This window comes from Ziziphus jujuba, chromosome 3 (assembly GCF_031755915.1).
Source record: "Ziziphus jujuba cultivar Dongzao chromosome 3, ASM3175591v1".
In the NCBI taxonomy this organism is placed as follows: domain Eukaryota; kingdom Viridiplantae; phylum Streptophyta; class Magnoliopsida; order Rosales; family Rhamnaceae; genus Ziziphus; species Ziziphus jujuba.
This window is the reverse complement of record NC_083381.1, coordinates 29612195-29640179: the sequence shown is the minus strand read 5'-3', so window position 1 is coordinate 29640179 and position 27985 is coordinate 29612195. Positions and strand designations below refer to the sequence as shown.

Here is a 27985-nt window from a genome sequence, read left to right as displayed (position 1 = left end):
TTCCAACTTTCAAATGGCATTTTCTCTCTTTCCTTGCCTTTTTCATTTTGATTTTACTTTCGGGCTTCCACTTCCGGTCTCCTTGCCGTGTCGTCTCACTCCACTCAATACCTTCCGTCTCCTTATTCTTCTTCTCTTTTGTACAAACCAACAAAACTACCTTTCTTCACCAACTCCTTCCTTTTCTTTCCCACTTTTCATATTCTTTCCATTTGTTTTTTTTAATCATTTTAATGTTTAAAAAAATAAAATTTCCATCCAAATCCCCCCACCATTTTCCCTGTTTACTGTAAAGGTCCAACTTCCAACCCAAAGCTCGCTGCTTCCTAGATATGTTGATGGGAGTGTCATCATCTTCTTCTTCCATGGCGCTAACTCCTTCAGTTCCGGGGACTAGAGTGTGGGATGGAGTTGGTCTTCACAACCCAGCTCCGTTTTTCCACCATCATCATGGCCATGGTCGCCGGAGATTTGCTTCTCCGGCGTCTGTTGGGTTCGCACCCTCTTCCAGTTTTGCTGTTTCAGTCTCTCCGAAAAACCCATTTTCCCACTCCGATTTGTTCTCTTTCTCTCGGGGAAGAAAACCCAGCAAGAGAAAGAGGCGGGTCGTTGTTGTCTCTGCTGTGTTTGAGAGATTTACTGAGAGAGCCATCAAAGCTGTGATCTTTTCCCAAAGAGAAGCTAAAGCCCTCGGGAAGGACATGGTGTTTACTCAGCATCTTTTGCTGGGTTTGATCGTAGAGGAGGAGGCGTATCGTCATAGTTCTTCTACGGCTGATGGGTTTCTCGGGTCCGGTATCACCGTTGACGAGGCACGACGTGTCGTTAGGAGCATTTGGAATGACCAGACCACTGCTGGGGTTAGGGTGGATGATTCTGATGCCCGTTTGGTTTCTACGGCCGACGTGTCGTTTTCCATTAGCACAAAACGTGTACTTGAAGCGGCACTGGAGTATTCAAGGACAAGAGGTTATAATTTCATAGCGCCAGAGCACATTGCCATTGGCTTATTTACTGCTGATGATGGAAGTGCTGCTCGGGTCCTCGGAAGGTAATTTTTTGCTTTTCCTTATTTCTGATTTTTAATGAATTGAATTCGTTATTGGATGATTTTATTCTTTGTTTGTTTTTGTTTGTTCTGGTTTTGGAAATTGCTTGGCTTTTTTTATCATATATTGTTCAACTATGCTCTCCTTGACAAAGGAGAAAGTGGAAAGGCATTGAATGAGTCTTGATCTAAGAAGGGGACCAAACGCTCTTTGTTTTTTGGTTTTGAATTTGATCCTCATCTCTGGTTTTCAATGAATTGGATTTTGTAATCGGATCTTTTAGCTTTAATTTTTGATTGTGGGGGTTTATGCTTTCTTAAAATTTTGTTTGTCTGTAATGAGTGCTCAGCTCAATCTCCTGCATAGCTCTTATGCTTTAATCTGTATATTTTCAACTTTGTTTTCCTTGACACTCTTCCTGTCCAAAGGCATTGTCTGAATTCTGATCTAAGAAGGTCTTCAAATGCTTTTTTCTTAAATTTTAATCTCCATCGATGTTTTTCAATGGAATAAATTTATACTTAAATAATTTTATATTTCTTCCCCCCTTTATAGTTTATAGTTTTCATTTTTTCAATGTGTTTTAAGAAATTGTATTTTTCTGTAATGAGTGATCAATTTAATAAATCTTCTGTATTTGCAAAGATCTTATTGTATGTTTTTTTAACTTTGTTTTCCTTGGCACTCTTGCGGTGTAAAGGCATCAATTGAATTCTGATCTTGGAAGGAAACCAAATGCTTTGTTGTCTTGAATTGAATTTTATGTGCATTATGTATCTTCCTATGTAGGCTAGACTAGAAATCATATTTTGCCATCTTTTTGGTTAATTTTACAACTCCAGCTCCCACACTGGACAATTGTAATCACAGTGTGGATTAGTCCTTGCACAGATTATTAAAATACACCACCCATTTTTTTTAAACTTTGCACTAGACTGACCAAATTTATCATTTAACTTCCCCTCTCAAATCATTGTTCTTGGGATCTGATTTTCCCTGCCTACAAATTCTTGTACTGTTTGACGAAACTTTTAAATTGTGCACATAAAAAGGCCGAGACAAAGGTACACAACTTTGCATTGAGGTGCTTGTAAATCTTTCTAAGATTCACAAAAGGGTCTAAGGTTGGAAATTATATATGCCACATTCTTTTTATTCATGTCTCTTATATTAATATGATTTCAGGTTGGGGGCTAACATAAACCAGTTGGCAGCTGTGGCAGTCTCCAGACTTCAAGGGGAGCTTGCCAAAGATGGTAGAGAACCATCAAGGGCATCAGAAGGGATGCAGGAAAAATCTTTTTCAAAAAAAGTGAGATCCGTTGAAAAAGCAAGAGGTAAGAAATAGATTTTTTTTCACTTTCTTTTTTGCAAACTTTTTTTTTTTTCCTTGGTTTCTCAGTTACACTAGCAAAATGGTCTATAGTTTAACTGTGCTGTCAGACAAAAGTGCTTTGGCCCAATTCTGTGTGGATTTGAATGCTCGTGCAAGTGAAGGACTTATTGATCCTGTTATTGGCCGAGAAACTGAAATTCAAAGAATGGTTCAGATACTTTGTCGCAGAACAAAAAATAATCCTATTCTTCTTGGTGAAAGTGGGGTAGGAAAAAGGGCCATCGCTGAGGGGTTGGCAATTAGTATTTCTCAGGAAGATGTTCCTGATTTTCTGTTGGTGAGTTTCTTCATAAATTCTTATATATCTACGATACTCTATTTCAAATATAAGGTTTGAGACTAAGAATGCTTCGTATTAGAAATCAGAAGTTATGTTCCATCCTGCAGGAAAAACGAGTAATGTCCTTGGATGTAGCACTATTAATGGCTGGAGCAAAGGAGAGGGGAGAGTTAGAGGCACGTGTTACTTCATTGATAAATGAAGTACAGGAAGCAGGTGATGCATATTTGTATATTCATATAGGATTTGAAGTGCTTATATCGTTGCTAAAAGTTTTTTAAACTATGCATTGCAGGAAATATTATTCTTTTTATTGATGAAGTTCATATCCTTGTGGAGTCCGGCACAGTTGGTCGGGGAAACAAAGGGTCTGGCCTTGACATTGGCAATCTAATGAAACCATCGCTTGGGAGGGGTAAATTACAGGTATTTGTTGTCTAATATTGCTTTTCTTTTATGTTATTTATATTACTGACTGTTTTAACACCTATATTTAATCATGCCATCTTAAATTGCTTTTACTTGTTAAAAACTTAAAGTCTGGCACTATCTTTGTATAATTTCCTGCTAACTCACTATTAAAATTATTGCATATTGGAAATACTAGCATAAGATAGTGAAAGGCAGGATCAACACTAAGATGGAAGATACTAGTATAAGATAGTGAAGGTAGGATTAACACTAAGGTGGAATCAACCATATATTAGTGTATGCATTCATCTTATGGAAGCTAAATGCGTGACCCAGGGGACCCTTTGAGCAAAGGCCCTCATTCACTGAAAGGACAAGAGAAAAGTCAAACATTACATGGGAATTTTTCTTTTTCCTAATAAGAAGAGAGTGAACTGAAAATAAGAATGATAGGACTTAATAGTGCAAGCCTTCCGTGATGAGGAATTCAAGCATCTGAATTCTTGTTGCTGGGATTGAGGTTTTCCCTAATAAAGATGTACTACCAAGATGTACTTTTTCTACCGATGCTTCTTGAAAATAATTGTTTTTTCTAAACTTTTTGAGTCAAGTTCCTTTTCTTTTAAGGATTAGATCTAGCCCTTGCGGCCTTACCTTCCTAATATATTTTTGTAAGAAGTTGCTTTTGTAATAATCTAATATGTATTCCTACGGTGAGGGACACATCCCAGTTTGTGTTTCTTTAAGGTTGCCATGAGGGTGGAATAACTATCCCCTGTCTTTCCAACCAATTTTGTACTTCATGCATTCTGGGTTGAGTTTATTTTCTCAAGCTTTAGGCTTGTAAGTAGTTTAGTTCTTTCATCATTTAAGGCATTTGACTGTGGTTTAACTACTGCATAGTCATGCCTCTGAATAGATATATAGGAACTTTGGAATTCCATTCTGATTTGTTCCCATATAATTCCATTCCGAGTCTTTTTTAGTTTTCTGTGTATTTTTTATTTTGTTATTGGGAGATTAACTATTTCTTTGGACAACCATGCCATTTAATTTACAAATAATATCTACCTTTAATTGCACATTCTTAATCATATTATCAAAGATGGGCTAACATTCCATTGCCTTCAGTGTATTGCATCCACAACTGCAGATGAATACAGGCTACATTTTGAGAAGGATAAGGCATTAGCTCGAAGATTTCAGCCTGTGTGGATTGATGAACCAAGCCAGGTCTTTTTCAATTTGTACCTTCATCTTAGAATATGTCAGTTGTCTGCAATTATGTTTTTCTAAATTGGATACCTTGTTAAAACTTGTCAGGATGATGCAGTCAAGATACTGTTAGGGCTAAGTAAGAAATATGAGGCCCATCATAAGTGCAGATATACAATGGAAGCCATAAATGCTGCTGTATATCTATCAGCAAGATATATATCTGATAGATACCTTCCTGATAAAGCCATTGATCTCCTTGATGAGGCTGGAAGTAGAGCTCGTATGGAAGCCTTTAGGAGGAAAAAAGAACAGCAAATTGGTATACTTTCTAAGTCACCAGATGATTATTGGCAAGAAATTAGAACTGTTCAGGCCATGCATGAAGTGGTAATCACATTACTTCTATCATTTACTTATTGTTTAATGATCTACTATTGAAATCAATGTTATTTCTCTTAATACTAGCAGGTTCAAGCAAGCAAGCTAAAAGCTGGTGCTGCTTCTGACATGAATGATATTAGTGAACTCACTTCAGATTCCATTTTGCCTTCATCGTCAAATGATGAGTATGCTTTTTGCTGCCGTGATTTTTGCCTTGATAAGACAGGAGGCCTGCATTCCCCTAGTTAGAAATTAATATTTGACAATATATCTTTTTTTTAATGATTTTTTTAGGTTTACAGTGGTGGGGCCGAATGAAATAGCAGCTGTTGCTTCTCTATGGTCAGGGATCCCAGTTCAGCAGCTCACTGCAGATGACAGAATGCTTTTATTGGGTCTTGATGAACAACTTAGAAAACGGGTTGTTGGTCAAGATGAGGCGGTCACTGCCATATCTCGAGCCGTTAAGAGATCTCGGGTTGGTTTGAAGGATCCTGACAGACCCACAGCGGCACTGCTTTTTTGTGGCCCTACTGGGGTTGGCAAAACAGAACTGACAAAAGCTTTGGCTGAATGCTATTTTGGATCGGTATGGCCTCAAGCAATCTCTTACCCCTCTCTTCCCCCTTCCCACCCCTGAGAGAGAAGTAAAAAAAAATATCCTACCTGGAGTAGTGGTGGTTACGGCAAGAATGAAAAAAATAAATAAAATAAAAAGAACATTTTGTATCTAAAATAAGAAAAAGATGTTATTATTACTTATATATTTCTGGTACCATTGAAAATTTTATAGTGAACTTCTCATGCATATGAAAGAGAATTTAAACATAAAGATCACAAAGAGATGAGGTGGTTATTGATGATCTACATCAAGGTCTTTCTGCGTCAAAGTGCTTATTTCACTTTTGCATGGTTCTTGATGTTATATTTTTATTACAGGAGGAAGCAATGCTACGGTTTGACATGAGTGAATATATGGAGCGCCATTCTGTGAGCAAATTAATAGGATCACCTCCTGGTTATGTTGGCTTTGGAGAGGGAGGTGCATTAACAGAAGCTATTAGAAGACGCCCATTTACAGTCGTACTGTTTGATGAAATAGAGAAAGCTCATCCAGATATATTCAACATCCTGCTCCAAATGTTCGAAGATGGTCACCTTACAGATTCTCAGGTTTGTGCACTTTTTTATCAACTTGGAGTCACCAGCGAAATGTGGTATGGAAAAATGTTAGTGACTCAAGGTAGACTTTAAACATTGAGAAAGTCTTTCAAAGAGAAATACACTAGAAAAAATTTCGGTCAATTAGGTTTTGCATGAATCTTGCAATGGCCTTAGTTTTACCATGTAAACACTTATTCCATGATGTTTGGATTGATAGGGAAGGAGAGTCTCATTCAAGAATGCATTGGTAGTGATGACTTCTAATGTGGGTTCAACCATCATTGCAAAGGGTAGAAACAGCTCAATTGGTTTCTTGCTTACAGATGATGAGTCAACTTCCTACGCTCAAATGAAAACAGCAGTAATGGAAGAACTCAAGACATATTTTCGCCCAGAGCTGCTCAACAGGATTGATGAAGTAGTGGTGTTCCATCCCCTTGATAAATCTAAGGTTTGTCACCTTTCATTGATTTGCTGTTACAAGCAGGGTTTTCACGCTCAAATTTTTTCATCATTTAGAGCAACTATTATCAGTGTTTCAAGTATTATTATTAGCACATTTGCCAGTTCTATAAGCAAAAGAAAAAAGACTTGCATTTCTTAGTTCACGTCATGTTTGTTTATTCCAGATGCTCGAGATCTTCAACATATTGCTGCAAGAGGTTAAGGGGAGGCTCATGTCTCTAGGAATTGGTCTGGAGGTCTCCGAGTCAGTCAAGGACCTTGTATGCCAGCAAGGCTATGACCCGATATATGGTGCCCGGCCACTTAGGAGGGCAATTACTTCAATAATTGAAGATCTCTTGAGTGAAGCTGTTCTTGCTGGAGAGTATAAGCCTGGTGACACTGTCACTGTTGATTTAGATGCTTCAGGAAACCCATTTGTGATGAATCAATCAAATAGAAACATACAATTATCTGATACAGCATCAAGTTTGTAATTAGTTCATAATTCATGATTAACACTGTAGGTATAGCCGTACTATATATCTTTTTCTTATTTTCCTCAAAATGATCTTTTTTGTAGTTCAGGTAATTGATTAACTGTAAATAAGTACATTAATTTCAGTTATTCTTTGATACATAAGATACAAATAAAATTATAGGGCAAAATTGGTATCCTACCATACCTTTATAGTTTCTCTTTTTGAATTACAGACACCCTTTTTCTTGGCTATTTATTTTGCTGCATATGTAAATTTTACGCTTCCTTGACTGCTCATAACTTATTTTCCTCTTGAAATTAACTTTTCTTGATTTTTACTGGTACTCTTTTTGCTTCTATTATCAGATGGTAGCGAGTGAAAGTTGCAATACAGGGACAAGTTTCAATCGCACTATTGCTTTAATTAAAAAAAGACTACCAAAAATTATAGATAAAACATTAGCTCACAAAGCGACCTGTTCCTTGTTAACGAACCTTCATGTGATCATGTGTCATTTTGAGAAGTAACTTGACTTATTTACATGCAACTCTGCTAGAAAGCAACATGCCAAAATATATAAACAACCCCCATCTCCCAAAAGCAAAATGTGCGTAAAATCTATTTACAGGTTACAAATTTCTTTCATGTGGTTCAAGCCATGGAAATCCAAGGAAATCAAACACCTCTTTCTCTTCATTAAACTTCAAACTAGCGCTAGCTTTTGCCCCCTGTCATTGAACAATGCAGACCTTATTGAACCATGAAGGAACCAGATGCAATTACTTGGTGTATCCCTCTAAAAACAATTAGCATTAAATATCATGTCTAACATTTTTAAACCATGACCACATTAAAATACCACTTCTCCTTACTCAAGGAAGGTTTAGTCAAGCTTGCTAGAAGTCCAGTTTGATGTGGCTAGTCTCTGTTGATTTCTTTCTAGTAAGTCACTGCTAGATAGACTGATTTCCAACCGGCAGGTGTTGGGTTTGATGAATATTTTGTCACTGAATTATATTTTGATGCAACATTGGGGTTTCTGGAGGTGGTTGGACAAATTCTCTGGCCGGTTGGATTTTCTAAGGGGCCATCCCATTACATTTTGGTTTGAGTTGCTGGTATTATAACAGGGGGTTTGGGGCTGCTTAGTGGAGATTTAGACAAAGGAATGCAACAAGGGAGAGTAATGACCCTTACGAGTTACGAGTAGGTTGCCTCTATCTATTACTATATGAGATAGTACTAACGACTTAAAAATTTTTGTGCTATATGCTTTTACAGGGCACCCCAAAAGTGCTAGAGAGGTTAAAAGAACCTATAGTAAATTCCAAAACCAAGTATTTACCTTTTTACCGCCAGCTGCCTGAGTGGCTGGAAACAAACCTGTATCATCGAGCCGGAATCCTTTTGAGTCAGCTAGCAATCTCAATCTGCATTCCAGTATTACATCAAATTGTAATCACTTGAGGTGATGAAGTGAAATTGTAATCACTTGAGGTGATGAAGTGTGGTCAACTAAGTTAAAACATTATTTAAGCCAAAAGCATGCCTCAAATGAAATGTTAAATCTGAGCAATAATAGTATAGCAGCTTCTGATCAGTCATTGGAGAAACTCTTCGTAACAATAGGTTACACTTGTACTAAAGTAGAAATATAACAACCCACTAATCCGAAAGACATGGTTATTTATCATGACACTTCTAAGTATGTGAGTATGTGTTGTGTTCTTGGTGATTTATTGTACCATGGATGTAGAATCATTTTAGGTTCTCCAATAATTGACACAAAAGTAAAGTAATATTCTAGAAAGCCAGCATCCTTAATTTAATTCATGAACATTACTTCATTGACAAATCTACAATTCGCTGAACTTAAAGAAAATGAATATTCCCTCAAATTTCAATTCCAAGATACTTGCCCTATCAGGTGAACATTGTTCATTACAAGACTAAGGCAATGATGTTTATGCCCTGAACATATAACAAATTAAAAAAGTTGATAATGACTGAAGCCTAACATACCTCCTGTTTAGTACATCATTTCCTGTCCAAGCTATTAGGCCAAATGCATATATGTCCCGTGGGTACACCTACGAAAGATAGAACAGAGAAAATTATAGAAGAGAAGAATATTCCATTTCCATAATCTACCATGTAGCAACTAAATAAACGCATTGCACACCGAGAGTACTGGAGAGAATGCAGAAGGAATGGCTATCTCCTCTACAATTCAATAAAGCCCATCAAACAATTAGTGCTACACAAAAGAAATCAATAATAGAAAGTAATGTCTTTTGTTTTGTTTGTGAACTTTGAGGGTTTCTCATCCTCTTTTTATGTACTGTTTTTTATTTTTATTATAATCAAAATTTTGTTCCTCATTATAAATAATAAAAATAGATAATAATGTATATTGTCATCAGTTCCAAAATTAATGAAGCCCTCCCTAATGAGTAGATTTACATGAAAAAGAAACTGGTTGTAGATGCTAATGTACACTATCACTAGTGCAGTACTAAAAGTATGCATTACTACTCAAACAACAAAAATTTTAAACAAAAAATATGTTCTTGTTATACTAAATGTAGTAGTAAAAGTACTGTTACTATCATGATGCAGTAATAAAACCATTGCATTATTACGAAATTAAAAAGAAAAGATGAAGGGGAGGAGGGAGAAATAAAAATAAAAAAAAAGAAAGATAATGATGGAAAATTTAATTATGTTGTAACCATATGAGAACTAGAAAGATAAAGAAAAGAAAAGCAAAAAGAGTACCTTAATATCTATGCGGTGGCGTAGCTCCGATCCAGGATACGTGCAAAGACCAAAATATGTGTCAACACCAGAATCAGTACCCTGTTCCATGATTGTATGGGAAAGTTAACGAGGAAAAGGAAAATTATGGCTAGTATGGAAAAGGGAAGCATGAAAGTAATGAAAACAAGTTGTGGGGCAGAATATAAGGTACAATCTTTTCAAAAATTAGCAAATACACATTTAATTATGATTGGGGTAGTCCAGAGAAAATTTAACATCTTCTTAAAACAGGAGCATAAAGAGAAATTATAGGATAATATTGGTAGTTTCAGTTTCCACAGGAAATGATAAGCTCACATGTAACAAATGGAGTTAGTTATTTATTTTAATTGTTGTACACTTGATAGCAGAAACAACGAAATTATAACGCTCTTTCTTTTCCCAATATATACACTTAGAATAAAGGTTATAATTTGAATTTATATTTGGATAAACAAGTGATTTTTCAGAGACAATTGGTACTGAATAATAATTAATTAGCCACAAAGATTTGTAACATGTAAAAGATTTGAGCAAAACTTAAACAAACTAGTTAGTATTTATAAATGTAATAGTTATATGTTTTTTTCTTTTGTTTTTGGGGGTGCCCCGGGGGCGGGGGAGGGGGGGGGGGGGGGGGGGGGGGGGGGGGGGGGGTGGGGGGGGGGGGTGGGGGTGGTGGGGGGGAAGAGAGAGAGGGTGCATGAGCAAGTGATTGTGTGTACACCTTTTGCAGCAATCCAACTCAAGACAAACCAAATGCTGCTTAAAATTATCAATACCCAAGACTCTTGGTGAAACCCATTTAAAATCTAAATCTCCCACATGTATAACCCTGACTCTTTGCACTGCAGAATTCATGAGAAGGAATTGTTAAACAGAAGAACAGCTAACATTACCTCCTCACTGTGAGTGCTGAAAACCAAATCCTCTCTTAAGAACTTCATATCCTTTAAATGCTTCACATATTTTGGTAAAAAGCCTTTGTGACTGGAAGGAAAAAAAGATAAAATCAGTCTCTTAATTGGACAGAGGAAAATATTTAGTGATATGAATAACTTAACTCTGAGATTAACAGAGCGAAATAACACGGGGAGAAAATCATCAGCAAGCCATCAACAAGTGAGAATGCAAATAAAAATTATGTTTTGTTTCCGAGAGAGATAAAGAGAGAGAGAGCGAAGAAGGATGTTACACCTGTTTCCATCAGGATATGTAATTATAACGTCTAAATCCCCGCAGGAAGCTTTCCCACGTCGAAATGATCCTCCACATACAATAACTACCTTCAAGTAGAAACCGGAACATTAGAACAGCAAATATAAAATAATGCAAATCAGCAGAAATCCTTTCAGGAATTTTGATTAACAAATTGTATTTTGTTGCAGTATGTTTTTTCTTTTACAGTCATACCCACATATGGAAGCAAAGAGGCAAAATCCAATTTAGGTAAAATTCCTTATAATGTATGCATGTTTGGACGTCTGATGTTCATCAAAATGTAAAACATCCAAGATAAAACTCTAATTCATCAAAATGTAAAACATCCAAGATGAAACTCTATTTGTAGCTTCATAAATGAAACTCTAAGTATAGCTTCATAAACTATCTCTGTAAAATGATCACAGCATGGGCCTCAAGGCTTAGCAAAGACAACAATTTTAACAATAGTATAAGATTTAGAATCCTAAGTTGTTTAAAATCCTTGATTTATAAACTTTATATTCTTAAAGCAGTATATAACTACAAATTTCTTCATTAATTTACAATTAAGGTAAAAGGTCATTACGTTTCTCTGCAATCTTCTTGCAATTTTTTCACTTTTTATCTTATCTATTTCTCTAGGGAAAACAAGATGCAACAAATTTATTTTGTAATAATCAATCCCAAAATTCCAGATCAAACAATGAATTGCCAAAAATGAAAGCAAAGGAAAACATATTATGCCCCAGCATCATTTAACCAACAAGGATGAAGATTACCCTTCAGCCAAGTGAGAAAACCGCAGATTAGACAATAATGACAAACTTATAAGGCCATTGAAGAGTGAATATTCACAACCTAAAATTAATCTCAACCCCCCCGGTACACTTGTTCAGTCAAAAAGTTATTTAGCTCACCCCTGGCAGAATTTCCTCCCCAGCTTTCTTTAAAAGAATTTCCATCTCTTCAACCTATTAAATTAAAACTAAAAAAGTATGAGAAAAAATAAAGTAAAATTTAAAATATAAAAAAAAAAAAAAAGGGGGACAAAGCTCTGAGTTCTTTATTGGTAATGTGCGAAGAAAAGCAACGTAATTATACCTCTTTACGTGGGATTCTCTGTCTGATATCATCAAAATATTTTAATCCTACTTTCTGTGCATTTGTTAATGAATCTTCATTCTTCAAGTCATCCAGTGTACGGTGTCCTTTCTCATATAATTTCAATGCAGTGGCTGGACCTATGCCCCAAACTTCGCCAAATAAGCTGATTGTTCGTACCTGCAATTAATCAATAAAAAGTAGTAAGTATGACCATCAAAAACTGTGCAGAGTTGTTAAAAGTGGCTGGTTAATTGGTAATAGTGCACTTCCTATGCTATGTAACATTAATTACATATAAAAAGTCATAAAATGGATTGTCCAACCAATTAATGAGATTGAATAACAGCTACTGACTTTATATTTAAAACATCACAACTATAAGAGCAAACGTCAATAAATTTCTGACATGATCCAATTTACAACCAACAGTAAGCCACACCCTTAAAATCCTTAAAAATAAATATTTTCCACAGCCAATTTACGGGATAAAATGAAACCAACATAATGAATTAAAGCAAAATATCTGGTGTTAAAATTAGCCATTAAACAAGAAAAGGAAAAAAGATAAAGGTATTCTGAAACCCGAAGGATGTCATACAAAGTAGAAAGTAGGCATAAGTCACATAACTATATATTGAAAACATTAGCAAAACCATAGTTTTACTGAGAACCACTCTAACACCTTTTCATCTTTTTCAAAGTGCTCCAACTTTGATAGCTTCCCAGTTGTCACTATCTCCTGTATCTGCATGCAAATTATCAATAGCTTCTGTCGTCATGTCAACAAAATTGTAATACAAGTCAATTTCATAAACAATAACATACAAACTTTTCAACCTAGAAAATTTCAGATTTAGATTGAGAGGACCATCATCCATTGCTCTTGTTAACATGAATCAATCCTTACTCTGATCATTCTGTGGTGAAGAAAATAAATTGAAGCCAGACTTAAAATAAAATATTGTCATGAGACCCATCCAATCAGTATGTCATGAGACTCATCCAATCAGTATACTTCCCCGCTACATATAACTCGTTAAAAGGATGTCCAGATATTAAAACAACTGCCTAATAACCTACACCTATTCTATCACAGTTCTATAAGGGATTTGAAGGCTCAAAACCCATAATAACCTACACCTATTCTATCACAGTTCTATAAAGGATTTGAAGGCTCAAAAGCCATCAAAGAAACTTATTGCGGGAAAGAAATGTATCCAAGACAACAACATAGGAAAAGCCATAGAAAACGGAAGCCAGGACTCGAGTGATAGAAGGAGAGTAAATTGTGGGGTGATTTTACTTACATGATCTTGCATTGACTTGCCAATGGAGGGCAGGTGTTTGACCTGCTCCACATTTTGAATCTTAAAGGGCAATTTCTCAATGACTGCTATAGCTTTGTAATAGCTAAACGACCTCCTGTCATCGCCCAATGCTATCATTATAAATAAGCACAAAATGAACATCAGAGAACCAAACTTAAAACAAAACCCAATAGAAAAAGAAGACCAAGAATGAATAAAACAATGCCTGCAGACTGACCTCTATATATATTAACGAGTTTCCCAAATATCTCAGTTATGTTTTTGTTCAAATCAGGCGGATTGTAACTATCCTTGGACAATAATGACTGCAAAATGCTGCAACCCAATTAACAAACTAGTAGAACTCAGCAGAAAAAAAGCTAAAGCCAAATTGGGTATTGATTCTTACACTCTCATTTGAAGCTGGAGGGCTCCCAGCAGAGGACTTCATCTTCTTGCCATTTGATTGTTCATCATCATCACCACTAGAAACACTCTCAGCCTTTACTGGCTTAGACTTTTCTGCCTCGTATTCCTCTTCTGATTCCATCTTCAGATCATACATATCCTCAGAAACCTTTTCTCCTGAGCTCAGGCTGTCTACAATCCACTGATAAAGCAGAACCCTCTGCAAAAAAACAACAAATTCCCATTAAAAAGAAACTCAAAAGACTGACACAAAGAAATTGAAATGCATTGTGTTATATCGTATTTGACTCACTCCTTTGAAGCGTGACAAGCGCTCACCGTCAATCTGTTGGAGAAGAGAATCTGGGTTCATAGCAAAAATATGGGTGACCCTTTTGGTTAGCCGCTCTTCTATAGTAGCACCCATTTGTGCCAATTTCTGCTTCCAAATCTTAGGCAAAGCACAAAGATAAAAACTTTTGCAAAGATTATTCATTTTTTTTTTTTTGGGGCATAAATAAATGTATAATATATGTACTTGTCGGGGGTTCATGGGTAGTGTGTTAAACCTGAAACCGACGGCTCTGAACTCCGTGTGGGACCAAGAAGACGACCATTCCGGCGAACATCCCAGGTGGGTTTGACGGTGGAGTTTCATTCTTGGTTGGTTTTGGCGCCATTTCTTTGGTTTTTCTTCTGGTGCAAGCGAAACAAGGTCTTCTTCTACAACAAGCCAAAGAGACCCTTTTTGTCTTTTATGTCATTCAACAACGAGTTTGGAGTCCATATTTTCGGTGTGTTATTCACTCGAATTCGGTGGAAAGTCGGTATATTTTATACTTTAGTTACCTCCTTAACTTTTTTATTGATTAATTATTTCAGAAATTATAATTATAAATAAATCAAGTTTGTTTGTTTGTTTGTATGTTTGGTTTTTCCTTTTTTTTTTTTTTTTTTTGTTTTTTTGGCACCAATGCCTCTTAGTTTTACTGATTTTGCATTTTAATTTCCCAGTTTTATTTATTGAATAATTAATAAATTAATTAAGTAAAAGAATATATATTCACTGTTAATGAAGTTTATTGGGATAAAAAATAAATTAAAAATTAAAATATAAAATCAAAGAAAATTCAGGAACTATGGTGCAAAATAACTGAAAAAGAAAGGAAGAAGAGTGAACGAACTCACTTCTTACATCGAATTTCAATTACACTTTGAAAATAATAAACTCACTTCTTAAATCTAATTTCAATTACGCTGTGAAAATAATCTCCAAGTAGTGTTTTAAGGATATATATTTTTTCATATAAAATTGATTAATTTGTTTTAAATATAAATTGTCAATCTAAACTTTAAAAGATTTTTATAGAATTAAAAATTTTATATATTTAATATAAACTTTTAAAAATTCTATGAAAATCAAGAATATTTAATGTGGATCTTTAATAAATTTTAAAATGTCTAAAAAAATTATGATATATTCATTTAATTTTTTCAAAAAATTAATAAAAATAAGAGTTATTTAAATTGTCAATAAATAAAAAAATTAATAAAAATCAACACTCTGATAAATTTTTGATCTAAAAAGGAAAATATTCACCTTACAAATTTTCTTCCATCCACCTTCAAAATTTTCGTAGACTCTTCAAAACTTTTAACAATGCATCCTTTTTTTTTTTTTTTTTTCTTCCCCTTCCCTCCAACTTAAAAACAAATAAGGCTTGAGAATACACACCCTATTTTTACTTTTATTCTTTTTTTTTTCCAATTTGCATATTGATATAAATATAAATATGAGAATATAAATAGATAATGAATAATATTTTCTCATTTACTTTACCAAATAAATAAGTATATTTCAAGCTTACATTATGTACAGTCATCAATTTTCTTCATGTTGTCTAATTTTATTTTACTTATCCATCTAAAGCTCTGATTTGGCTTTATTTAAAAAAAAAAAAATGAATTTACAGGTTGTGGTCATTCTTTTTTTTTTTTTTTTCCTTTATTGTAGGGTTTTAAACAAACAATTATTATTTTTAGCCAAAAAAAAAAAGTAATAATTCATATTACAGATACTTATTTTCTTATAAATATATAGACATACCAAAGTGCAAAAAACTTGTGATTCCTATAAGAAAAGGGTTAGCTACATTATTTTATTATTATTATTATTATTATTATTTATACTTATGCTTGGCATGTACAAAAAATAAAATGGTCTCAGTATCTTTATGAATTTTTACTGCTATTTTTATAACTAATTTTTCATTTTTTGAAGTGATTTATAATTTTTATATTCTTTTAAGAATAATATTTGTATTCATGTTTATCAAAATCCTTTAAAATGAAATTTATAAAAATCAATCAGAGTTTTTAATAATTCTATAAAACTTTATAAAAATCAATAAAAGCTTATTAAATCTGCAAAAGTTAGTTACTTAAAAAAATAATAATTTTTTTTAAAAATCTTAATTAAATACACTTTTCTTAGTTGGTAAGTCATTCATATTTATGTTTGAAAAATCAAGATCTTAGACACTTGGAGTAATTAATTTTATCAAGCAAAACTTTATTAATTTTATGAATTTTTTATTTCATATAATATTATAATTTAAGTGGGCAAATTTTGAAGACATTAACATTATATTAAGATTGAAGGGACAAGAGAAAAAGAAGGATAAGTTTAATAAAGAGAAGAAAGGAGAGAAAAGGAAAAGAAATTATTTATTAATAATTATTTTTTGGATGATTAATAAATGAAAAAGAAAAGGATAAAAAAGAAAATATTTATAATAATTGTTGTTTAATGAAAATGAAGGGAAAAGGAAAAAAATAATTAATGCAATTTATGTTTCCTACCGAAATACCCCATATACAAAATATTTCAATCCCCATATACAAAATATTTCAATCAATTAGCATTACCAAATAAAGCTAATTTTGAAATATTCAAAATTTCATTAAACTCTTTTTATTTTCTTTTATTTTCTAATAATTTTGAATGGAAAGCTAAATTCATTAAATTACACATGATCTGATCATCTCATTTCCTTTCCGCTAATTTTAGCAATTCAAACAAAGGAGTTGAATTTTTTTCTTTTATTTTCTTTTCTTTTTTCCTTACTGTTCCAGCAATCCAAACATAGTGTTTTTTTTTTTCCTTCTTTTTTTTTTTAAATTTAGTCTCAATATAGAAAAGAAAAGTGATAAAATTTATTCTTTTATACCATTAAAGTTTTAAATTCAAATCCAAACCAAATAATTTATGATCATTTTTATTTAGATTGGCTAATCGATTTGAAACTTATTAGTTTATAAATTTATAATACAAAATAAAAATAGTCCAAATATAAAATATAAATAATAAATTATAGTTATCTAAACATAAAATACAAATAAAGTAATTCAACATAGAATAAAATATAAAATTGTAATCTATAAGTATACAATCTACAATAATCAATAATCAGTAACACTCATTAATGTTAAAAAAAAGGGAAAAAAACATTTTTCAATGCAAAATAAAGAAGAAAATGTAGCAACTGATACACATTATGCACTTCATTAAGTAGCAAGCATTAATAGTCATCATCTCACTGCTACAAAATTAAATTAAAATTATTAGAATAAATAATATAAAATAATACATTGATCAAAATTCAAATACTCAAGATTCAATGCTTCATGCCTTTTTTTTTATTTTTTTATTTTTACTTTAAAACTTTGGTAAATTATAAATCAATCAACTTTGACAGGTTCACCAATTTGATTTGGAAAATGTGGATATGTTAAAAAAAATATTAAAAATTGTATAAAAATAAAAGAAAAAAAAATATATATATATAATTTTTTAATCATATAATATATGATTTGGATTGGGTTTACATTTCCAACCGAATAACCGATCCAATCCAAACAATTTATGATATTTTGAACCCAATCTAATCCAATTTATGATATTTTGAACCCAATCTAATTCAATTTATGTAAAAATTCCAATCCAAACTGCTAAAAATGGATTAGATTGGTCGGATTAAATTTGATTTTACCCACCCGGGCTAGATAGCTTAGACCAACAAAAAGTTAAGTACGGATTTGTTTGTTTTGAACTTTATTATTATTAACTCCTATTAATGATTTTTCTAATTATTTAACGTTTTTTTTTTTTTTTTTTTTGCGCTGAAATAAAATCAAATTAAATCACGTCCAAATAAAAAGCTATTAAAAAATTGAATCAATAATAAAAGAAAATTTTAACAAAAGAAAACTATAGAACTAAGAATAAAAGAAAATTTTAACAAAAGAAAAACTATGTACTTCGTGTCATGCGATCAGGTCTAATAAAATTCCACGTGTACGGTCATTGCCGCATGAAATATATACGAAAGGAAGCATGCATATATGTACATGTACGTATACACGTAGTTATATGTATGTGTACACAGTCCAGATACGTATATAAATGTATAAGAACCTGAACCTGGTGGCAGGATGTCGAGCCCCACTGATCTGATTCCATTAGCCTTTTGACTTTTGTAGCTTCTTTTGGATCCTTCACTCTGAATCTTCATGTACTCCTCCTTTCCACATTCTCATCACCACCTCTTAAAACCCATTCTTCGTTCCATTCATTTTCCTCTTCCTTCTTTTGCTGATCTGCAAGACTGCAACTACTTGCAATGGCTTTTCCTCCTCCCGATCATTTCCCTCCATATCCCACATCGGTGGTGGTGCCTCTTCTTTTCCTTTCCAGTCAGATTTCTCCATCTATAAGTCTTCCTTGCCGGGGACGGCCACCACCATGATTATGAGCTACCATACAAACAAGCCCTCAACATTCTCTGTTGGCTGCTCCTTCCTTGCAGGGGACGGCCACCACCATGATTATGAACTACCAGACAAACAAGCCCTTGACATTCTCTGTTGGCTGCTCTCTATCTCTAATGTCACATACACTACTTGCTATATAGATATATTATATGTGTATGTGTGTGTGTGTGTGTGTGTGTGTGTGTGTGTGCATATATATATATATATATATATACACATATATGTAATTTTGAAGAGACTGAATTATAGAATGCAGAAACAGAAAAAAGAAAACAAGGGTAACCTTGCATGAAGAGAATATGAGAAAGGGAAAGCATGCAGCAGCAAATTGATAGATACAACACTCGCCTAGGCTGAATGATCATGGTGGTTGATACATAAATCTGGAGAAACAAGCAATAGAAGTATGTGAATAAATCATTTAAGTTTCCTAAACATAGAACACCATACATAAACAGCATTACCAATATTTAAAGACAAGCCATGAGGTCCTAAAATTCTAGCGAATCCCTCGAACCAAGAACACCGCCTCCTACATCAGCAAAGTTTTTTGGATCATTATGAAAGAATGACTAGCAAATAACGACACATCCACTGCAACAATTCTTCTATAAGAAGAAAATTTATCACAGATCCAGCAATACTTCAATAAAAAATAACAATTATTTGTCTATTTATTTTCAGAAGTTTGATCAGGAGGGAAAAGGAGAAGGAATATAGATAATTAACTTGGAGCTTCAATGCATGTTCCTCTTCCATAGACATCAGAGAGCAGATGAAAGACCTTGTGGGTAGTATGGCTGAAATCAAGAACATATAAAGAGAAGAAAGACTTCTCTTCACAATTACTAAATGTTCTAGTTCAAAAACTGAGGAAAAGAAAAGTTATATGCCATGTAGAGCACAGAGTTCTTCTCTACTGCCAAATTGATATTCCTTTAGCTAACAACAGATCCTTTCTACAGGAAGTTACGTACATCTAAAGATTCTAAAATAAAAACTTATATGTCAAGAGAAGGAGGATCATGTGACTTACAACACTGTCAATAAGTGATGAGAGCTTCAATCTGAGTAATTGAAGAAGTCCCACATTATGGAAGAAAAAAGTCTCCACCATCATAACGTTAATTTGGATCATCCCTTGATGGTGCATTTGTCATTTTCAGTACTGTTCTCATAAAAGTCATCAAACTGTTCCTCAGGTGAAACAACAGTCTTGCCTAATTCATCATTAGGACTTCCACCATTCAAACTCTCTAACATTTGGATAACCCAGACTCCATCTCTCTTGCCATCCTCCTTTACTTCGCAAACTACATTGTCATCAATTTTCTTTGTAGCATGCAATTCTCTTGTGTTTTGACGCCCTAACAATATAAGGTCCAGCATTTTCCTCCGAACTTCATATATCGGATTGGACTCAACCAAAGACCCCTTATTATATGCTTCTCTAAGAAAAACTGTTTGAATATTCCCTTTAGTGGATATGTAAAATATTCCAGGGTGCTTCAAAAGCAGCTCACGCACATTAACTTCCATTGCAAAATCCCTCCGAAAATGAGCTAATCTTTCAACCTCAACCATTTTTTCTACTGTCAAACTCAAAAACTCATGAAGAATCCCAACTGCCCGCTTCTCGTACCTTTCAACCCCACCGCAAGTACGAATACGAACAACTTCTTTTGTCTCATAAGGTTTTACGTAAGGGAGCCTCTGCCAATTCTTCAATCTAACTCTAGAACCCCTCTCAATTTGAAACCCTGTAGGGAAATTAATAGGGAAAGCATATTTTGTGTCAAACTCACTTAACCACTTCTCTCTATACTCTTTCTCTCTCCATTTCTCAATTTCAGCCAAACCCAAGTTCTCATCTCTGTCAACCAATGCTACAATCTCCAAATCCACTAACTTAAAGTCATTTGAATACTTACCAAGAATGGAGTCCCTGAAATTCTCAGGCAGACCCAGTTCTCTCCTAACCAATCTCAAAGCATGTACATGAAGAGTTCCATTGACAGACATCATCAACAACCTCTTCACATGACAAACTATTTCCAATTCGTATTGTCTCATAGCAAGTGCTTCTTCCTTTATCAAACACCACATTTTCTCAGTGATTCTACAGCATAAATTGTGCCTCACTGAGTGTGTAAATACTTCGAAAACATGTGGGTAGTGGTGAACAAAGGCACCGATGCCAACATTGAGCCCCACCAAGTTCCTCCACTGGGCCATGATCTGTAAAGAAACAAAAGGACCGCGCTTCCTCTGGGACATGAGATCATGGAGTTTGAGGATAATGTTGAGCTTTCTAAGCTGGGTCGTGAGTTTGTCCAATCTGTTATCCCTCGTTCTGTCTTCTAACTGAGTTTGAGCTGAGACTACTGGCTTTTTCCACCTCTTTTGTGTGAATGAATTGAAGGGGCCAAATAGGTTCTTTGGACAGCATATTGTGCAAGACTGGGAGGACGTATTAGATTGGAAAAGGCTGACCCTCAAGCTTTGCAATATCCTCATGTGTGCTTGATTCGGAAAAGAGGAAAGCAATTGAGAAATGAAGGATTCAGAGGCATAAATTATTACAGAGAAAAAGCAAGAGAAAGAGAAAAGGGTTCTCTCCTTATCTAGCACTTCTGCAACACCTATAAATACATCAAGTACAAGTTCACAAAAAACACAATAAAAGAAAGCACAGAAACAAAAAACTGCTTCTCTTCTGGGACAAGCAATCCCTCACTCTGTCCTCCTCATATCTCGATTGCTCACATTCTCGCTTCAGCGGCCAAACCAGACATTTCAAGGCCAAAATTGAACAACATCCAGATTATCTTCTGTTCAATACCTATTTCTCTTCTTATTATACACACATACACACGCCAGAAGTTTGTCTCCTGCATTGCCATAAACCATACCAAACCTCCATGGACAGAAATTCATAAGATTTCTAAAATAGAAACAAACTCCATACAACCATCAGCCGCTCACAACAAATAATCAGAAAATCAAACTCAAAACTATCCCAGAAATCTTACATAAAATCAGAGAAAAATAAAACAACAAAATGGAATATAGAAAGCAATTACAGAAGCACTCAGAAACACACACAGCAAAACAGGAATCCTTTTTCTCCCAAATCAACATCAATTCAAGCACCCAATTATTTCAGGCATTGTTCGAAATTTATAAAAGACAGAAAACAAGTTCAGTCACTAAATCGAGAACAGTCGGACTTACCCACATCCAGCTTTCAGAAGAAGAAGAAGAAGAAGAACTATAGAGAAAGAATGGGTCTGGCTCGCGTTTGTAAATCGAAGAAACAGAGAAAAGAAAGAGAACCACCAGAGAGGCTTAACAACCTAGGACAGTTTGGTCTTTTCATAAAAATTTGAAAATTTTTATACTTTATATAATATATATAGACATATATATAAATATAAAGCCAAAAAGCAAAAAACCCTCAGTCTGTAAGCAAGAAAGAAGAAGAAGAAGACCCCTTCTCCTTCTGATTTCATCTCCAAAAAAAACAAAAGAATGGCTTCTTTTCCTCCTCCTGGTACGGTTACAGTCTGCGAAATCAATCGGGAACTTAGTACGTATCTTTCTCTCTCTGCACCTCCATGGTTTATAATTTTTATTTATTTATTTATTTGTTAGGGGTTTAGGGTTTTGTATTTTTTTATTTTATTTTATTGAAAAGGCACTGCTTTTTCTAATTTTCTTATATATATTCATTCATACATTGTTGTGCAGTTACTGCTGATACGCTCTCGGATGATCGAGCCAGGGACACCTATGGAAAGCTTCTTGTGAGTAATTGCCCATTTCACTGCTTCTTATTCATTCATATTTCTTCTATGTTTTTCCATTAATCTCCTGTCCTATTCTATGCAATGCCAAGCAATAATAACACTGAGACTAACATTTGGGTAGGGAAAAGTACATGAAAAATCAAGTTAAATTGTATCAGCATTGTTTAGCATCATACACTTAGCAATGTTGCTTAAAAAAATCAATTTTTTTTACTGTATATATATATATATATATTTATGCAAGATGGCATTATGGGTTACGTAGTGATGATATTTGCATATTTATGCAAGGGTTGGGTTATGGGATTGGGAATCTATTTATACGTGATAATTTGTAATTGTTCTATAGGGGATGGTATTCAGCCCAGTTGCGTTTCAATTGGATCAGCCAGTTCAGCCACCAAGTCCAGAGGGCGACGCAGAAGGAGCAGTTACAACAGGAAGAAAGAGTACTATTGGAACATTGCAAGGGATCTTCACTGACTCCCTTAAACGCCTTTTTCATCCTAATGATGTCAGTTGATTCTTCATGTTGTGATTTTTTAAGTTTATTTGTTTAGCTTACTCTTTTATTTTGGGAAATGTTATATTTGGTTAATATGGCCCTTGATGCATATTCTTAACTTTGATGCAATTGGCCAAGAATAAGAAACAGATTGAACATTACAGGCTTGGATTGTTTCTTATAGACAACTAGGACCCTCAATTAGCTTCGAGTTTCGCTGCTTGTGCATATGATGGATGACAGTCTGAATGATAATAACCTTCACTTTAGACTTCATGATGTGAAGCATGTGACATCGGGATAAAATAATAATAATAATTAAGAAAAAAAAAGGAAAAAAAGACAATTGGAAGCATTTATGTAAGTGTTAGATAGTATTGTAGTAGTGGTATTTCTGGTTCAATGTTCTTATTGAACAAGTTTTGTAGGTGAACTTGTTACCAGAAGTTGATCTTCAGGGTGTGAGCTGGCACCAACACAAGCATATCATAGCATTTATATCTGGGTCAAATCAAGTTATAGTTCGTGATTACGAGGATTCAGGTTAGTTCCTTTTTACCAAGTTATGGTTTTTCCAATAGTTTACATTGTTCTGATCTAGTTTTTGTTAAATTTAGTTTTGTTGAAGAGCTCTCAGTTTGCCATATTTTTAATGTGCAATTGTTATTTTTGTGCTATGAACAGAAGGGAAGGATCCATGCATTTTGGCTAATGAATATCAGAGAGATGTTAAAGTACTTGAGTGGAGGCCAAACGGTGGAAGAACACTTTCCGTAGCATGCAAGCGAGTATCATATTTATTTCGTTTTTGTACTGAAATTTATATTATCTTGTCTATTTCTGTGTCTATTAGATATGCCATATAATGTACAAAATTACTAAGGCGACCAAAGAAAGGAATAAAGTTTTGTGAGAAAACATTATGACTACTTTTCTAAATTGATTGGTTTTATTCCTTCAGTGGTGGAATTTGCATTTGGGCTGCCTCTTACCCTGGGAACGCAGCATCTGTGAGATCTGGTGCAGCTTCCTTCTTGGGAACCCTCTCAAGAGGTTCTGGAATCCGGTATATTCTGGTGGATTTTCTTAAAAGTCAGAACAATGAGCAAATTAGTGCCCTCTCCTGGAGTCCTGATGGAAGATATCCAAACCTATTTTACATTAGCTTTCAATTGTGAATAATAGTACTCTATATTCAATTTAATCTGTCTAATGGAATTAATTCATCTTTTCTGGTCTGCGGACTTCTTTTTTTCTTTTTCTTTTTTTTATTTATTTCTAGACAAGCTTTATTTTTTCATTGTTATAATAATACCAAATTACTTTTGATAAAAGAAACATGATGTTTAAAATTCATTTGTTTGTTTTGTTTATAAATAAAGAAGGAGGTTGAATTCATTCATGTAAAAATGTGCCCTTGTTTCTCAGAACTTGTTGTCTAGGTCTTAGTCACTGTGTTGATTCGAAAATTTCTTAACTTATATATTCACATTTTTGGCTTCTGCCTCTTATGAAAGCTCTTCATTTACCATATGGGATGTTGCTCAAGGTATTATAATACTCTTATCCTCTTTAATTGTTACATTTCATTTAGAGTCTTATGTTGGGACGCCTTTCAGAGCACTCAACCTGTTCTCTGGGATACTGGATGCAATAAACTATTTAGATGGCACTGTATTCCATTTTCTTTTTGGATGTTAGTTATTGGAATATGGCAAACTGACAGTTTCTGATGATTTGCTGGTCTAATTTCTTTAATGTCAAAACGTCATAACCCACAGGAGATTTAGCTAGTTACAAAAATGCAGAACTAATACCATTTTTTAAGTCTTAGGCATAAGAAGGATCAAGCTTCACTTTAGAGTAGAACTTTTGAAAGGGAGACCTAGACAAAATTATCTGAATAATGACCTAAAAATTTTGCATAAAAATAAGTCATGAACAGCTAGTTCCAACTGTTTTATTGAACATGTAGTACAATTATTGTTGATTGAGCCATCTTGTTCTGATTATGGTTTATGATCATTGCATGATTTTCAGGCCTGGGAACTCCATTTCGACGTGGATTGGGGGGCATATCATTGCTGAAGTGGTCGCCAACTGGAGATTACTTCTTTTCTGCTAAATTGTATGGTTGTCTGCATATATATTTTCTTCAATCCTATTTGTAAATGAAACAGTAGAGGATGCCTAAGCTGATCATCATTTTCTTTTCACAGTGATGGAACCTTTTATCTTTGGGAGACAAACACATGGACATCTGAACCGTGGTCTTCAACTAGTGGTTTTGTCACGGTAAACAAAAATGATATTTGCCAAGTTGTGTTTGTGATGGAAAGAACATTATTAGGATTTTGTGTTGCTATAGTCTAAAAGTTTGTAGGTTTTATATTGGAAATGGCTAGAAAATATGTGGTTTTTTGGAACGTTTATTATAAGTTGTGAAAAGAGGCTCAACAGAACACCAGGATTAATAAATTGCTTTATTCTTAAAACTATTTTATCGTAATTTAGTGGTAGGTTGTGTTAGGATTTTTTGAGGGGGTGCAGCATGAACAAGGTTTGGTTCTGTCTGAAAGATTAACAAACAGTGTATAGGAAGAAAGAAAAAGAGAAGAAGATCAGGAATGGGGTTCAGAATTGTAATCAGGCTTTCTAAGAGCTTCAGCTGAGAAATTTTAATGAAGTTTCACCATTTAGAGAGAAAGTAAGAAAGTAATTATAAAGTCTATACAAAGAAAAAACTTAAAAGAAACAGAATCATAGCATCATATGGAAATACAACAGAAGTATTTACACATTTGAAAAGATAAAAGAAATAGAATATAGCTTTATACAGAAATACGATAGAAATATTTATATTATTTGGAGAGATAAATGACATCCTTCTCATAAAAGGCGAGGAATTCACCTAAGAGGACTCAAATTAGTTTCATACAAGAATACAGTTAATCTATATCCCATATTATTGACCTTCCAACTCATCCACAATCCCAATTTCAAATTTATAATATTACTCCTGGATGTAGAGTTTTTATTAATTTAAATCTAAAACCATTGGAACTGAGTGCAGTTTCTTGCATGAAAAATATCCATTTAATGAGTTAGACTTTATGGGGAAATGTATTTGTAATCACCACAACTGCTTTGAAATTATTCTTGATACTTGATGCATGGCTGCTAATGTTGCATATTGTTTGGTGTCGGATTCAAGTTAGATGCTATAATTTGTGACATGGTGAAAGCCTTGAAAGTCCATTTATGCATACCGACATGAAGAGTATTCTTTAGTTACCCAATATGTCTTTTTGATATCAGGGAGCGACATGGGATCCTGATGGGCGTATGATTCTACTTGCTTTTTCTGAATCTTCAACATTGGGTTCTGTTCACTTTGCATCAAAGCCCCCTTCACTGGGTACGTTGCTTTAATTTTGAGGTTCTCATGTTTGAGTCCATTGCTAAAATGCATCTCGTTTCTTAGTGAAGAAGGACATCAAGCATTAGACCTTAAAACTTGTACCTAACTTTTTGTCTAGGAGCAATTGGTAGAATTGCTAAAATAATTGGAATATCATTTCACATTTCACACAAGAATTTCAGGCTGATTTGTCAAAATGACAAATTGAAGAATATTGTTAATGTGGATGATTAAACCAAGGGTTATATTTGAACACAAGAAGGCAATGTTCTAATACATGAGATATTTTTCCATCATTATGAATTTGACTAACAATCAAGTAGCATTACTAATAATACCTTGAAAAACAAGGCATGGTTATGAAGCACTGATTTGAAATCAATATGCCATACTACTTTTGGTGGAGAGTAGAAATCCATACATATGAAACTCTATACCAAATTTGGCATGCTTTTAAGTGGTAATTAATGTATTACTGGTTAGGAGGTTTGTCAAGATGGAGATATGGAGGAAGCTCTGCATATGAATTTTTGAAGCAATGCTATATGTGTGTTGGTTCTAACAATTTAAGCATGCTACTATTGTGGAATGGACTTGTTTGAGACATTTATGCATGGTGTGGTGCTAACTGGTTCTTTACTAAAGTTGTCAAAGAAAATTTTTTCCAATTTATATTGTTATGATAATTTTGACTGTTTGTCTATTGATGGCTTACTATAGATGCACACCTATTGCCCATTGAACTGCCAGAAATAATGTCCTTGACAAACAGGTAGAACTGTCCTTTTTTCTCCCATAGAGTTCACAGTGTTTAAAAAAATTTCTTTAAACTATAAATCCCATTGCGGATATCAATCTGTAATAATCAACAACATTTTTGAATCGTATTATATATTTCCCTTCAGTCAGGGCATTGAGAAGATAGCCTGGGACGCTTCAGGAGAGCGATTGGCTGTATCATTTAAAGGTGGGGATGATTTATATAGGGGTCTAATTGGAATTTACGATGCTCGAAGGACACCACTGGTTTCTGCATCACTCGTGTGAGTATATATATATGTATATTGTTGTTTGAGGACAATCTTTTGTTTATATATGTTGAATAAAATTTTACATTAATTAAATATGGTTTGCTGATAAATGAACAGTTTGTAGGCATTTTACCAGTTACTTATGCTATTGTGATATGATACAGTGGATTTATTAGAGGTCCAGGGGAGAATCCAAAGCCAATAGCATTTTCATTCCATGATAAATTTAAGCAGGGACCATTGCTATCTGTGGTATGTTATAGTGAATTCCTTCTTCAACAAGATAAAGATTTTAGTTCTGTTTGTTTTTAAACCATATTTTGAAGAAAGAAAAAATATTTTATGTACTTTTATTACTCATTGGAGCCCAAATTCCATATAAAGGGTAATCTATTTTATGTTTGGACAGTATTAATCGGTTCTAGAGAATGTATTTTTAACTTCTACTTAATGTTTGCAGTGTTGGAGTACCGGATTTTGCTGCACTTACCCTCTCATATTTCGCTCCCATGTTCTTCCCTAAGTTTGAATACCCTACCTTACCATTGAGGTGATTTTGTTGTGTTGTAATCAGTTCTTACCTTTGGAATACAAGTTTTAACTTTGTAATAATTTTAATTTTTTTAATAGTAATTCCATTTATTTTGCAAGCCACCATATCTTTTAACCTTCTAATCTCTAATTTCGGAGGGATTTACCATCTTCCACTTTTCTTTCTCTCCTTCCCAGCTAACAAGGAA

General features: G+C 34.0%; 4 protein-coding genes across 16 annotated transcripts; 2 read left to right on the top strand and 2 right to left on the bottom strand.

Moving 5' to 3' along the window:
- Window positions 1-43: 43 nt before the first annotated feature.
- LOC107423408 (chaperone protein ClpD, chloroplastic) lies at window positions 44-7041 on the top strand. Of its 2 annotated transcripts, none has more exons than XM_016032958.4 (12): window positions 44-1051; window positions 2235-2386; window positions 2493-2722; window positions 2833-2941; window positions 3021-3151; window positions 4268-4369; window positions 4460-4741; window positions 4820-4920; window positions 5030-5324; window positions 5675-5908; window positions 6117-6350; window positions 6529-7041. In XM_016032958.4, the coding sequence occupies exons 1-12, from the start codon at window positions 333-335 to the stop codon at window positions 6838-6840; spliced, it is 2901 nt and encodes a 966-aa protein (XP_015888444.3). In that variant the 5' UTR covers window positions 44-332; the 3' UTR covers window positions 6841-7041. The 2 variants fall into 2 exon arrangements, with proteins under 2 accessions (XP_015888444.3, XP_015888445.3); XM_016032959.4 differs by having other exon boundaries at window positions 45-1051; window positions 4823-4920.
- Window positions 7042-7223: 182 nt separating this feature from the next.
- On the bottom strand, window positions 7224-14458 carry LOC107423409 (DNA polymerase lambda). Of its 5 annotated transcripts, none has more exons than XM_025075648.3 (14): window positions 14216-14458; window positions 13986-14009; window positions 13648-13866; window positions 13477-13564; window positions 13239-13369; window positions 12614-12676; window positions 11929-12108; window positions 11745-11798; window positions 10822-10910; window positions 10524-10614; window positions 9604-9684; window positions 8848-8915; window positions 8171-8255; window positions 7224-7553 (listed from the first exon to the last, which is right to left on the bottom strand). In XM_025075648.3, exons 1-14 carry the CDS (start codon window positions 14324-14326, stop codon window positions 7455-7457), a joined length of 1383 nt encoding a protein of 460 aa, XP_024931416.3. In that variant the 5' UTR covers window positions 14327-14458; the 3' UTR covers window positions 7224-7454. The 5 variants fall into 5 exon arrangements, with proteins under 5 accessions (XP_024931416.3, XP_015888446.3, XP_015888448.4 ...); XM_016032960.4 differs by having other exon boundaries at window positions 13960-14097; window positions 14216-14456; XM_016032962.4 differs by having other exon boundaries at window positions 13960-14122; window positions 14216-14451.
- Window positions 14459-17925: 3467 nt separating this feature from the next.
- On the bottom strand, window positions 17926-21861 carry LOC107423406 (protein ROOT PRIMORDIUM DEFECTIVE 1). Of its 8 annotated transcripts, none has more exons than XM_048477436.2 (4): window positions 21714-21861; window positions 19516-21370; window positions 18944-19011; window positions 17926-18862 (listed from the first exon to the last, which is right to left on the bottom strand). In XM_048477436.2, the coding sequence occupies exon 2, from the start codon at window positions 20994-20996 to the stop codon at window positions 19614-19616; it is 1383 nt and encodes a 460-aa protein (XP_048333393.2). In that variant the 5' UTR covers window positions 20997-21370; window positions 21714-21861; the 3' UTR covers window positions 17926-18862; window positions 18944-19011; window positions 19516-19613. The 8 variants fall into 8 exon arrangements, with proteins under 8 accessions (XP_048333393.2, XP_048333392.2, XP_048333396.2 ...); XM_048477435.2 differs by having other exon boundaries at window positions 19516-21001; window positions 21714-21856; XM_048477439.2 differs by having other exon boundaries at window positions 17926-18576; window positions 18763-18862; window positions 19516-21728.
- A 7-nt stretch (window positions 21862-21868) lies between these two features.
- LOC107423399 (aladin) lies at window positions 21869-27899 on the top strand. Its single transcript, XM_060815708.1, has 14 exons — window positions 21869-22068; window positions 22230-22285; window positions 22638-22802; window positions 23222-23336; window positions 23478-23577; window positions 23755-23936; window positions 24286-24342; window positions 24834-24921; window positions 25013-25088; window positions 26112-26211; window positions 26935-26986; window positions 27120-27257; window positions 27410-27497; window positions 27706-27899. Exons 1-14 carry the CDS (start codon window positions 22011-22013, stop codon window positions 27766-27768), a joined length of 1338 nt encoding a protein of 445 aa, XP_060671691.1. The 5' UTR covers window positions 21869-22010; the 3' UTR covers window positions 27769-27899.
- Window positions 27900-27985: the final 86 nt, after the last annotated feature.